Source organism: Quercus lobata, chromosome 4 (genome assembly GCF_001633185.2).
Source record: "Quercus lobata isolate SW786 chromosome 4, ValleyOak3.0 Primary Assembly, whole genome shotgun sequence".
NCBI lineage: Eukaryota > Viridiplantae > Streptophyta > Magnoliopsida > Fagales > Fagaceae > Quercus > Quercus lobata.
The window spans coordinates 18,442,841-18,456,704 of record NC_044907.1 but is presented as its reverse complement, the minus strand read 5'-3'; the positions used below and the strand labels follow the sequence as shown (position 1 = coordinate 18,456,704).

Below are 13,864 nucleotides of genomic sequence, written 5' to 3'. Positions count from 1 at the left end.
AAGGAAAACGGTCATGTTGACAGTGACATTGACCGTATGATTCTTGAACTTGGAAAACATATAAAACTATGCTTTAAATTCTTCTGACTGCCTAGCTTGGTGTCCATAGCATTTTTGTTTCCCTTTGGTTGTTTAATTTGGAGAATCTTAGTCATGACTTCTTCCTTTTAGAGGTTGAGCTTTGATACATGACAAGTGTCTTCTACAAAAAATGACAGATTGTAGGTTAAAGTTCGGAAATTATCTTCTCCTATAAATTGGTGATAAAACTGCTACTATGATATCTTTTAATCCTTGTGCAAAAGTGGGAACTTATTTTGGCGTCTAAATTTTTTTCAAAGGTGTGCATCACTTTTTGACAATCCCATCAAGTTGGGTTATTTAATATAAGAGTTGAAAACCAAGTTATGTCACCATGGGAATTTGGGGAAGGTTTAGGCTTGTAAACCCTTCCAAATTTGGTAGCTAGGGAGTATTATATGGATCAATGTGCAAGCTAACTATAAATGGTTCTATTCGTTGATAAGTTGGAAATTTTTTGTAATATACTTACCTTAGTAGTTGAGTCAAACTCCTGTCATAAAAGAAACTAAACTGTGTCAGTCCCACGGTTTAATTAGAAGAAAAAAAAATCATACCATTCTTGTGCAACTAATAATGCCATTGGGTCTTTTCTACTTTCCTTTTGTAAAACTTCATTCTATCAACTAGTAATGAAGTCCATTAGGCCATTATCCCCTCTTTGCTAGGAATGATCAATATTCTCTATACATGATATGAAAACATACTTTCTAAAGTCATTTGAACTTATCAATTCTAAACTGTATTGTTCTCTTGTTTCTCTCTTAACAATATTGGAAGTGAAAACTTGGCTATCTCCATGGGCAAATCCCAAATCTTTGGTTTTGGACACGGAGCTTGACAAATGAGACCTTTCTTGGAGTAAGGATAAAGTTTAGCTACAAAATTAGTTGTAGTCTAAGACTATAACTTTACTCAATAAGATAAATATTATTACATATTTTGAAAATTTAACCGTTGAATTGCATGTTCTTTATATTCTTAATACACATGTCAAATTTTGTGTTAATTGGATATTTTTTACTATATGTTCTATAAGTTTATATTTTATACATAATTTTAAACTACAAAAACTTACAATTTAAATAATTTATTGATGACATGGCTATTATTCTTTAATTCTTTAGAAATTTTGTAAGTATGGAGGATATAAAAAAAAGGTAATTCAATGATAGATTTATCAAAATTTACCTTCTATAAAAAGATAATAAATAAAATTGTAGTTTAAGATTACAACCAATTTTATAACTAAATTAAATCCTTTAGAATACTTTATAAATATCAATTGAACTTTCAGTTTGAATGGCTTGTTGAACGGGTCAAAAAAATAAAATGACTTCAAATCTCACTCTCTTGTCAAATGCTACTGTTGGGTCCAGCTCACTCTCTTGTCAAATCTCATTAATGAGCTTGTCTCTTATGGTCTGTTTGGAAGTTTAGAGAGGGAGGAGAGTAGAGGAGAGGAGAGTAGTGGAGAGGGGAGTAGAGGGGAATAGTTATTTTTCACCTTGTTTGGATGTTTTTAAAATTAGTAAGGAGGAATGGAGTAATTAGTCCTTCCACTTATTTGAATGTTTTAAAAATTAGGATAGACAGGAGAAGAAATTATTTAAATAGACAAATTTACCCCTATTTGAAAATGCTTAATTTAATTCCCAATTTCCGATGATTTTAATCTTCAATACTTATTTTGCTCAAATAAAAAAAATAAAAAAATAAAACTTATTTTGCTATGTGTTGACTCTTCTCGCTTATGTGGCAGCTACTGACAGGATAGCCTTAAAACAACAATATGAAATATAAAATGAAAAACCTGCAACACAGAATAGGATTATGTGAGAGTTACAGAAAGAAATGAGGAATTGCAATGGAAAATCAAATCAACAATGAGCAAAATCAAAAGAATTACTCAACCTATTGTGAAAATATAAGCTACGCGCACATAAATTTTAGCTAACGTAAAGTAAATTTAAGTTAGAAATTCATTTCTGAGGCATAAAGGCACCATGTTTGGTTACCTAGAAAATGACAAAAAGTAGAGAAAAACCAAACACAAATTAGTCTAGGTAGCAAACATGTTTTCAGTAATCATTACATTAGCGTTAGCAACCAGATGGGCCAAAATTGTGGTTGTTCCTTGAGATAAAGAATATGTTTCTTCAAGTACAAGGATTTTTAAATATGTTTTTCCATTTCTACTTTGTTTGCTTGTTAAATTTGGGTTTTGATAGAGAAATGTGAGTCTGATGTGAATTTATTTTATATAATAGGTTTGTAATTTTGTTAATTTAGAAAGGGTAAATTGGAGAATTCATTTGGTCAATAATTTATCTGTTCTACTCTCCCTTCAAATCTCTCCAATTTTGAGGAATTAAAAATGAGGAGTTAGAGGTAATTGAAACCCCTCCAAACCCCTCCTCCTTCTTCTTTAAAAAACTTCCAAAAAAGGTAATTGAATTACTCTCCCTCCTTCTACTCTACTCCCCCTCCTTTTTTAAACATCCAAATAGACCATTAATTAAATGTCCCCAAAGTCAGACTTCTCTAATAGAGAAGTGGTGCAAGGTGTGTGGAACACGCTGATGTTGGCTAAAGGGAAATTGATAGCCACACAAATTGAGAAATAAAAGCTGCACGTGTGGGTTTTTTAAAGTTTAAGGTCTGTCTGTTTATTTCGTAGAATTTAAAATTTTTTATTGAAAGTATTATAAATAATGGTAAAAGTTAATTAAAATAGTATAAGAGGATTCTTAAAAAAAAAAAAAATAGTATAAGAGGACTTAAAAATAGTACTAAAAAGTACAGTAAAACTCATATATAGTAGCAAAAATAAACTTAAATAGTAAAATAAGATTGCAAATTCCATCCATGTCAAACGCACGATAATTCACGTTGAATAGACAAAAGAGAGGAACAAAGACTATTCGGCCATTTTTGAGAGAAAGAGCTCAAGTAAAAGAGAGACAAGCGGAGAGCGCTAGAGAAGCAATCCAAAAATAAAAGAGAGAAGAAACATAGTGAAACTGAGTTAGTGTATGTTTGGATAGTGTTGAAATGATTTTGTAAGCTGCGTCCAGCGTTTTGGTGTGGGTCAAGTGCACTGTTCACGGGACCTGCAAGTACTGATTTTAGCAAAATCAATTTTAAAACTGGGTCTCACAGCACTATTCACACATTTAAAAATTATTTTACTACATTATTTTCAATTTTCAATAATAAGCAATATCCAAACACATCCTTAGAGTGAAAAAGAAAATGTGACTTTTTTTTTCTTCGCTCAAGCTACACATAAGAAGGAACATAAATTGGTGGAGTTTTCTTTGAGTTATTTTGGATACTACAACCACAGAAAGTTGAAGTAAGTTTTTAAAGGGAAGGTCTTTTCTACTATCTTTGTTGTATCTCCAATTTTGTTGTGAACTCAAGTTTGGCATAGACTTGAGAGTTACAGTCTCTATTTTTTATAGTGGATTTTTTGGAGCTTTTTCCCAGAAGGGTTTTCCATGTAAGATTTGTGTGGCTGTATTTCTATGGTGCATGCCAAAAAATTTTTTATTTCAATAATATTGATATTACTCGTTAGTCATCTATATATATATAATAATAGGTAAAGTTGAGAGAAAATTCAATTATATTTCAAATTTGAATTTAATTAGAGTCTAATTTTGCACCACGTGTCCCACAAGTGAGTTAATTCAATGTAAAAATTGGATTTCAGTTAGAGTTTAATTTTACGACATGTATCCCATGTATCCCATCTAATTTAAATTTTTTAATTTTTGTACCAAATGAGTTAATTTTGTGTAAAAACAAGGAGTCCAATATAAGTAAACTATTAAAAAAAAAAACAACATAACTTTTTAATGATTTTTATATTTATGAGTTTTTTTTTTCTTTGGTAGAACTAAAAACAATTTAAGTTTATAAGCCATCTATATATATATATATATATATATATAAAAGGCTGAGAAAATTCCAATTAGATTTTAAATTGGAATTCAATTACATTCTAATTTTGCGCTACGTGTTCCATCTAATAAAAAAATTTAAAATTTTGAACCAAGTTAGTTAGTTCAGTGTAAAAACTAGATTTCAATTGGAGTTTAATTTTACGGCATGTGTTCCATCTAATTGAGGTTTTTTTTTTTTTTTTTTTTTTTTTTTTTTTAAATTTTTGTACCAAATGAGTTAATTTAGAGTAAAAAACGAGGAGTGTAATATAAATAAATCATAAAAAATATAATCATATATCTAACACTATATATAAAATTAGAGGAAGAGAGAGTTTAAATGATTTTATATTTATGAGCTTTTTATATAAAACAATTCATTTGGCACAAAAATTATATATATATATATATATATATATATATATATGTAAAACTTAAAGAAAATCCAATTAGATTCTACAATTGAAGTCTAATTTTCCACGTGTCCTAAATTATTTATTTTAGAAAGAGTTTTAGTATTTCTTAATTTTGGAATGTGGGACCATATCATAAATAACCATTAAAATGAATTATTGTGTACAAAAACCAAAGAGTCTAAAATTAATGAACATAAAAATATTTAAAAATTGATAATTTACATTTTCTACCTAGTAACATTTTTACAAAACTTTTTAAAAAGTTAAAAAATATATATAAGAATGACTATCAATAATATTTAAATTATATATGTAAGATTATTATACTATGCATCTTAATATATATCTTTTAAATATATTCATGCATATGCATAGGATTACAAGTTAGTTTATTTTAATTCATATATACATACAGTTATTGACATTGACACATATATATTTAGATTAGGCTAGAGTAGAATTTCTATCTTGTAAAAAAAAAAAAAAAAATTGCATGGACTAGTGGTTAATTAGTAGTATGCACTAAGCTTTTTCATACATCCCTTGCTCATACGAATATTTTTCACATAAATTAAAAAAAAGAGTTTAATACCCATTATAAAAATCTACTTTTATATTTTATTTTATTTTTTATCTTACCTATTTTCTCTAAAAAAAATTCATGTTATATTATTTATTTTATAATACATTTTATTAAAATATCAAACTTTCTTGATTATTTTTTTAATTATTTTTCTTTCTTCGTTCAAAACAATCATAATCTATTCTCTTTTTTCATCTTTCGAAGAAAAAAAAGAATAAAAAATTAAATACAAAATAAATAATACTAATATAAATTTATTGTAACAAACCTATGAATTAACACAATTATACATTGATTTGGTTATTTTTGAGCAAAATTGTGTAATTTTACAACTTTTTTCTATTATACCCAAAATGAGTGCTTTACGGCTTATAGGGAGGAAGAATAATTTCAGGGAACTGAGAAGTCTCGGCGTCTCACCATTCACTATTGAACTGAGTGAGAATGGAGGAAGAAAGCTATGGTTCTAGCGAAAGAAGCTCAACTTCCAGCGAGGAGAGCGCTCCCTATTCCACTGATAATTCCAGCCATGCTACAGACCCCATGAATTCTGAAGAAGAAGAAGAAGAGTCAAGCTCAAGCGATGATTATCCAAGCAAGCGCCGCAAACATGGACCAATCGTAGAAGAAGAAGATCGAATCAGCACCTTACCTGACTCCATCCTCCTCACCATTCTCTCCTCTTTGTGCACTAAAGACGCTGTCAGAACAGGCGTTTTATCCAAAAGATGGGCCTATCTCTGGACCTTCGTTCCCTCTCTCCGTTTCACAGATTATTACTTCCGACACGCCGCCGATTACGCCAGTTTTGTGGATAATGTCCTGCTCCTACACAGAGCTTCGAAACTCACAAATTTCTCCGTCGAAGTCGAGTACAATCCAGAGCTAAAGCCTCGTGTCGATCTTTGGGTTCGTTTCGCCACAACTGCCAAGGTAGACCAACTTAGTCTACTTTTATCATCTTGTTTTTACAAATTGCCCCAGCATCTCTACGCCAATGAGTTTGTTTCTGAGTTGGATTTTAGAGCTTGCGAAATTAAGCCTAATGGGTTAGTACGTTGGAGTTCACTCAAGCGCTTGTGTCTTTGGAATGTGGCTTTGCCCAAAGATGTGCTAAATAAAGTGTTATTGGGTAGTCCTAGACTTGAATTCTTGGAATTGCGTAATTGTGATAAGTTTAATCGGTTGGATATTGTGTCCGAGAGTTTAAAAAAATTGGTGATGGATTCTTATTGTGAAGACGGGTTGGAATTGGAAATTGTTGCTCCAAAGATCGAGTCTTTAGAAATTATAGGGGAATTTTATGGTATGAAGAAGTGCCAGATAAAGAACGCTTCGGCATTAGTTGAGGTTAGGGTCGATTTCGAAATAACGATGGAATATGAAGAGGAAGAGCAGGAGGAGGATCATTATAAGAACTGTGAAAACGTTGTGAGGGAACTTTTTGAGAGTCTGCATCAAGTCAAGAAACTTATTGTTGGCAGATGGTGTCTCAAGGTTGGTTTTTCTTGATTACTCTATCAAATTTTTTTTTTCTTTTAATTCTTTCGTTTTTCATATGTAACACTTCATGTTTTTCTTGATTACTACTGTCGATTTCCATTTGCAGAGACATGACTGTATCTAGATTGTTTTGGTTGGTGGTCCCATTGCTTAGCTAGGCTTGAATATAGAATAATGCACAGCGTATAGTGCTCTTTTTAGTGACAAGTTATTAATACCAAAAGGAAAAATCATTTTTTAATTTATAAGAGTATTTGAAAATTACCATACTCTATTGTGAGTTGGGCTTAGCCAACACCTAAAAAATTGAGATTATGGCTTGGTTTTTGTTGCTGTCGGTCTGACTTTTTCTGCCTAACATCTTGATTTTAACATGAGTTGTAGTCAATCAATAATTAAAGGAAATTATAGTATTGGTCCAATTTCATGAGTTGATCTATTGAGTTATATACACTGCTTTTAGTTTCATGATGAGGTGTAGGGCACTTGCTTTAGTGCCAAATAATGATTCTTCATGATGATTTGTCAACTATAAATCAAGGTTCCTAAAAGGCCTCTTTTAGTTTATTGTCATATAGGATATATTGACATTTATTTAAGTTAGTGTTCTGGAAAACATGTTAGCTAAATTGTTCTCTGGCAATGTATATTACAGTTGGTCGTGTGGTTTATTCTATTGTTCACTTTACCTTATTGTGTTCTTCCTTTTACTTTGATGGACGTAGGTTCTGTCTATAATGTCAGTGAAACATCTGTCTTGTCCGGTGTTAAATTGCAAATGTCTAACGATGAAAACAAGCATGGAAAAATGGAATCTTCCTGGCATTGCAAGCCTGCTTCAAAGTTCACCTTATGTGGAGACATTGGTTATAGATATCATATTCTCCAACCACGACTCAGAGGTTTGTTTTTCTTGGTCCAATTTCCTAGATGTCATATCATAGGAACTTTAATGAAGATAATACTAAAATATATATAAAATTTTGTTTAATGTGTCTATTAAGGAAGTAATAAGGACCATGATTTTAAATAGAATAAAATGAAGGAAAAGAATACATGTGACCCTTCAAGATCATGACACACAGCCAAAAGTGGACACGTATCGTAATCCTAACGGGTCCAGTGCATAGAAGCACTACACCCAATCTTTGCCCATTGATTTATCACCCTTTAAACCCCAAGATCCCAAATCACCTATCCATGAAAATAGCCTCAAATATCCCCATGAAAAGGCTAAATACTGTGCATGAGTTACTCTTCGTTGTCCTGGAACAGCAACCCAAGTTTTAGTCATTACCTTTTGTTGGATTTCCAAATCCTACTATTCCTATTCTCATTAGAAACCCTATAATCCTCATTTCTTACTATTTTCCAGCCATTTTCCTTCCAAAGCGGCCTAACCTTAAATCCTCAAGATTGAAATGTCCAAAGCTGACTCCCTTTTCCTGCGCCAACTCCTTTATAACATGACAAGATATCATAATTTAAAAGTCAACTTCAAAATGAGCTAATGTACTTCTATTTTGCAGTTTCTAGACAGAATCTATGATGAAGTGAACCATTGGAAATCAAAAGAGGTCTATTTCAAATCTTTGCTACAATGCCTCAAGACTGTCAAGATTTTTGGTTTTGGACAAAGGTTCCACACAAAGGATGTATTCATTTTAGTTGTAGAATTTCTACTTAAGAATGCAAAGGTACTGGAGAAGATGGTTATCACTGAACCATGGGTCATGCAAAATGGAATACATAATATGCAACTTAAATTTCTACAAGTGTCTCAAAAGTTGTTAAGCTTCCCCAGATCCTCTCCTCATGCAGTGGTTATGTTCCCATTTTAGTAAAATCATTTTAAGTTGTTCGATGCTCTTAAATGATGAAATTCTCATAAATTAATTGTAGTTATGTAGATTAGTCTGGTTCAATGAACTAAAATCTTGCTATGATTTGCTCTAGCTTCCAATTTCATGTACTTATGTTTTCATTGTGATGTTAAACTTGCTTTAAGATGCTAAATATCAATGGTTATGTTGCTTAATTTCCATCTCAATTAAAGGCACTTCAACATGTTTGGTTGTGTTGTTAGAGGAACTGACCAATGCATATCTTTTTGGCTAAATACCAATACATCTCATTATCAATACAAAACGAAACACAACGAATTTAGATTAGCTGGAGGTGCTGCCTGTGCTTGTTGGAAGTCTTGCAGTAGCTGCATTTTCTTTTTTCACTGCTAAGGTAGACCGACTTAGTCTATGTTTATCAGCTCCTCATTTAAACCCTTATGGAAATGATGGATACACATTGCCGCAGCATCTCTACGCTGATGATTTTGTTTCTGAATTGGATTTTCATTTCTGCGAAATTAAGCCTAAAGGGCTAGTGGGTTGGAGTTCACTAAAGTGCTTGTGTATCGGGTACATGGCCTTGTCTGAAGATGTGACAAATAAAGCGTTAATGGGCAGTCCTAGACTTGAATTCTTGAAATTGCAAAATTTTGTTGACTTTAATCGGTTTGATATATTGTCGGAGAGTTTGAGAAAACTGGTGATAGATTCTTGTTATTAGAAATGCCATGAGCCGATAGAATTGGAAATTGTGGCTCCAAAGATCGAGTCTTTGGAAATTCTGGGGAATTTTTATGGTAAGAAGAAGTGTGAGATAAAAGGACGGGTCTGCATTGGTTGAGGTTAAGCTTGATTTCGAAATATCGATAGATTATGAACTTGACGAGGAGGAGGAAGTTCGTAAAGACAGCATAGAAGTTGTGAGTGAACTTTTTGAGAATCTGCATCAAGTGAAGAAACTTATTGTTGGCAAATGGTGTCTAAAGGTTGGTTTTTCTTGATTGCTCTTTTCTCTCTATCATTTTTTTTTTCCGCAATACTTCATGTTTTTCTTGAATGCTAATGTTGATTACCATTTGCAGAGACATGAATGTATCAACATTATATGATTTGTATCTTTTTATTGTTGGTAGTCTCATTACTTTGCTAGGCCTGAATATAGAATAAAACACAGCATCTGGTTCTCTTTTTAGAGACAAATTACTGTACAATTTGATTTCGCTTAATATTGTTTGGTTGCATTAGTTAATACAAACTATATAGGTAGTTAAATTCACCTCACTATACTTAAATTTTTCCATTCTTTTAATATATTTCAAGAAGAGAGCGAGTTGATGAAGAGGACCTTCTTTGCATATTCTACTTTTATAGTTGTTCTCTTTTTCCATGTATTTAGGCATGTTTCTAATTAGTGAGATAAGAATTGTATCTCAGCCTGTAATGTATAAAAGAAAAATGGTCATGGTGACATTGACAGTATGATTCTTGAAATGGGAATATATATAAAACTTCACTTTAAATTCTTCTCTAATAGTGAACTGCCTAGAAGAGCTTGGTATCCATGGCATTTTTGTTTTCTTGTGGTTGTTTGATTTGGAGAATTTTTAGTAACTTATTCTTTTTAGAAGTAGAGCTTTGATTTGATGGGAAGTGTTTTCCACAAAAAGGGTATTGGGTTTGATTTCGGGAGTCATCCTCTTCTATGAATAGGTATAATGGTTGTTACCTTAACCTTTCTTAAACCTGCGCAAAAGTGGAAACTTTGTTTATTGAGTAAGACCTTTTTAGTGACTAAATTTTTTTAAGGTGTGTATCACTTTTGGACAACTCCATCTAGTTGGATTATTTGATATAAGATCTGATACCTCTAGTTATGTTACAGTGGGAATTTGGTGATGGTTTAGGCTTGGAACCTTCCAAATTTGGTAGCCAGTGAGTATATATAGAGCAATGTGCAAGCTAACTATAAATGATTCTCTTCGTTGATAAGTTGAAAATATTTTTTAATATACTTGTCTTAGTAGTTGAGTCACACCTTGTCATAGAAGAAACTAAACTGCATCAGCCCCATGGTTTAATTAGAAAGTTAAAAACAAAATTTCATACCACGTACGCTCTTGTGGCAACTAATAATTAATGGTACAAATCATGCCATTAGGTCTTTTCTATTTTTCTTTTGTGGCAGCCTGGGAGGACGAGTGTCAAGGAAATTCAAAACATCCATTCTCTCAATTATTAATGAAGGAAAATTATTGTATACTTTAGGAATACCATAAATGCATATTCCTCTCTTGCTTACATGAATTGTGTCTCACCATTATGTGAGAGAGAGAGAGAGAGAGTTGAGTATGCATTTATGGTATTTCGGAAGTATTCTATAATTACTCATTAATGAAGCCCATTTGGCCATTATCCCACCCTTTGCTATGAACTATCAATATCGTCTATACATGATATGAAAATATACTTTCTCAATCATTTGAACTTATCAATGCTAAACTGTCTTGCTCTCTTGCTTCTCTCTCTTAATGCTGTAAGGTATTAACAATATCAGAAGTGGAACTTGGCCATCTCCATTGGCAAAGTTCGTATAAACTTTAGTATCTTTCCACTTCTATTTGATCTATCTCACCTTTAAAATACCCATTTTCAAATGGAAATGATTTTTTTTTTTCTTTCTTTCTTGTCAAGCCTTATTTCCACTTGCTTTAAGATATACCCATTTATATTTTACAAAGGAAATTATGTTGCAAATTCAAATATGTATCCCGACTTAATGTTTATCTGTAGCTGGAGTTTCCCCTAGACTTTACCATTGACAATAACTTTGATCACGACAAGTAATGGAAATCGCAGAATAGGGCATTTGGGTGTTTGGCTCGGCATCTCAAGACTGTTGAGATTGTTGGCTTTGAAGCAAAGTTTTTTGGGTTGAAATATTTAACTGGACTTGTACAATTTCCGCTTAAGCATGCAAGGGTGCTTGAGAAGGTAGTCATATATGGAAAAGCTGAGGCTAGTAATCAAACCCCAACTCTTTTGGAGGCATGCAGATTACTTGAGGTAATTTACTATTTTTATCATACCAATTAAAGATCCTCTCCAAATGTTGTGGTTGTGTTCTCCTGGGGCTCTATCAGAACTCTCATAAACAACAGTTTCATAATTACTATTGCTTCAATTCATGCTTAGAAATTTTCCTTCTTTTAAGAGGACTTTATGACCAAGCTTTTCAATAGCCTACGCTCAAAATGTTGTAATGTCATCTTCTTGGTATTAAATTATTAATACAGCATCCAATTCGTGGATATATGTTACAGTGATGCCATTTTCTCTTGTCTAATCTCTTTGCTTTTGAATTTGGAGTAGTTTGATTCAAAGTTCTCTGAACTAAATATCAATCGAACTTTTGGTTTGAAACTTTGAATGGCTTGTGCCTTGTTGAACGGATCAAACAATAAAATGACTTCAACATACTAGAAAACGTTTGTTATAGACTTATAATCAAATGCTATTGTTATTCGTGTAAATGCTTTGATTGGATGATATGAAAAGCTTTAGGAAGAGGGAAATAGGGAATCATTTCTCATCTCAAGGATCCAATTTGGCATTATCACTCAGTTCCATTCTGATTTCTGTCCCTTTTTTCAATATGAATGACTACTCAACTTATGTAAACAGTTCACTAATAGTATTAGAGATTGGTTTTATTTTTTTGGTCAACTGGTAACATGACATGCTATTCTCCAATTTTTTTTTTTAAAAAAAAAAAAAAAAAAAATCTTCTACATGTTATAAAATTGTTTGTTAAAGTATTCTGCATCGTGCTATTTGATTGAAGCATGATTAAGTCTTTAGAACATGAATTTCAGGACCAAAACAAATCACCTAAATGCAATTTTTTTTTTTCTCTTTTTGAGAAGAACCTGAATGCAAACTTGGTTATTCACTGAGTATTTGATTATTTGGTACTAAACAAAAAGTGAATTAAGAAGACGCTTGTCTTGATTGTTTAAAGAAAAAGAAATAAAGGAAGAAAACAAATCTTCTTATTTTGGTTTTTGTAAGTATACAAGTCATTTGATGATTGATATTAGAGACAGAGATGAACTAGTAATTGATATTTGACACATACAGAGTGTAATCTTGGTATCACATATAAAATTTTATCAATTGCTTTGCATGTATTCTTAATTCAAAGATATTCCTCTATTACTAATTTTTTTTCTTTCTGTATACGATATTGTTTGAACTTTTAGTATTTTCTCCATTATATATGATTTTTTTTTTACCCTTAGACTAAGATTTTTTTTTACCATTAAAGTCAAAACAAAATATTTTTCTTTTCATTAGAACCAAATTGTTTACTAATCTTACTCCTTTGCTTACTATAAATATCATATTTTACTTGTAAATCTTCATTCATTAATGTTAAGCAAAATTCTTAGTCAATTCTTATCTTTTTTTTTTTTTTTCCTCATTTCTCCACTTCCTTCTTGGAGGTTTGCTACCCCAATTAGCATATACTTCTTCTCAAAAAATAAATATAATAAAAAAAAAAAAAAAAAAAAAAAAAAAAAACAAAAACAAAAACAAAAACAAACAAACAAACAAACAAATTAGCCATATGCTTCACAATCCCAGGAAAGGATCCCCTCCCATTCTAAATCCTCCAATTTTTTTTTAAAATTTTATTCATTAATAAGACATGTAATATTAAAAAAAAAAAAAAATCTATGCAAACCATATAAAATCAAATAAATACTACATGTCTTACTTCTATCTAATAATTGGAGCTAATCCCCTAGAACCCCAAGCAATCTAGTCCTGAACACTCTCTTGTCTCCTATAGGACAGGTTGACCTCATCTCCCCTCTTCTCCTCCCCCCCCCCCCCAAACAAAACCCCATCCACCAAAAAAAAAAAAAAAAGGTGTTAAAGACAACTTCAAACTCATGTTGGATAAAGTGAGGCCAACTTGATATTGGAAACCAACTCATGAAATCATCAAAGTGGATGAGGCTTGGTGGAGATATTAGCTAGCTAATCATGTGAGTAGGCAGCTCATAGCTGTAAATTAAGTACCTTGAAGCAAATGATCATGAAAGAAGTGGTAATCAATCTCAATAAGTTTAGTATGCATATGAAAGATATTATTGTGGGTATCTTAACAACATTTCAATGGTCACGGTGGATTGAAGTCTCTATGAGACAATAAACTCCAAGATCGAGTAGGAACCAACGCAACCAAAGAGCTTGGTTGTGGACTTGTGGTGCTAGCAAGTGCATGATATTTTGCCTCAATACTAGAGAGAGTAATGCCAATTTGTTTCTTGTTGTGCTAAGAGATGAGGGAATCACCAAGAAATAAGCAATACCCTGTAGTGACCAATGGTCAGTGGGATTGCCTATCCAATCTGCATTTTAGTAAGCTGGAAAGTCAATGGAGAACAACAGGAAAAGAGAAATCTATGGAACATGGTG

General features: G+C 31.9%; 1 protein-coding gene across 2 annotated transcripts; it reads left to right on the top strand.

Annotated features, from left to right (window-relative positions):
* Nucleotides 1-5,385: 5,385 nt before the first annotated feature.
* Nucleotides 5,386-11,388, top strand: LOC115983623 (putative F-box protein At1g49610). 2 transcript variants are annotated; one of them, XR_004090127.1, is made up of 4 exons: nucleotides 5,387-6,527; nucleotides 7,259-7,435; nucleotides 8,063-9,366; nucleotides 11,237-11,388. XR_004090127.1 is itself a non-coding variant. In XM_031106352.1 (3 exons), exons 1-3 carry the CDS (start codon nucleotides 5,475-5,477, stop codon nucleotides 8,372-8,374), a joined length of 1,542 nt encoding a protein of 513 aa, XP_030962212.1. In that variant the 5' UTR covers nucleotides 5,386-5,474; the 3' UTR covers nucleotides 8,375-9,582. The 2 variants fall into 2 exon arrangements, 1 of the variants encoding a protein (XP_030962212.1); XM_031106352.1 differs by lacking the exon at nucleotides 11,237-11,388 and having other exon boundaries at nucleotides 5,386-6,527; nucleotides 8,063-9,582.
* Nucleotides 11,389-13,864: the final 2,476 nt, after the last annotated feature.

Bases quoted from the DNA above. Each gene is read 5' to 3' on its own strand.
- LOC115983623 (XM_031106352.1), top strand. From the start codon at position 5,475: ATGGAGGAAGAAAGCTATGGTTCTAGCGAAAGAAGCTCAACTTCCAGC. The intron at 6,528-7,258 runs GTTGGTTTTTCT...TGATGGACGTAG, and splicing joins TTGGCAGATGGTGTCTCAAG to GTTCTGTCTATAATGTCAGT. The intron at 7,436-8,062 runs GTTTGTTTTTCT...TCTATTTTGCAG, and splicing joins TCTCCAACCACGACTCAGAG to TTTCTAGACAGAATCTATGA.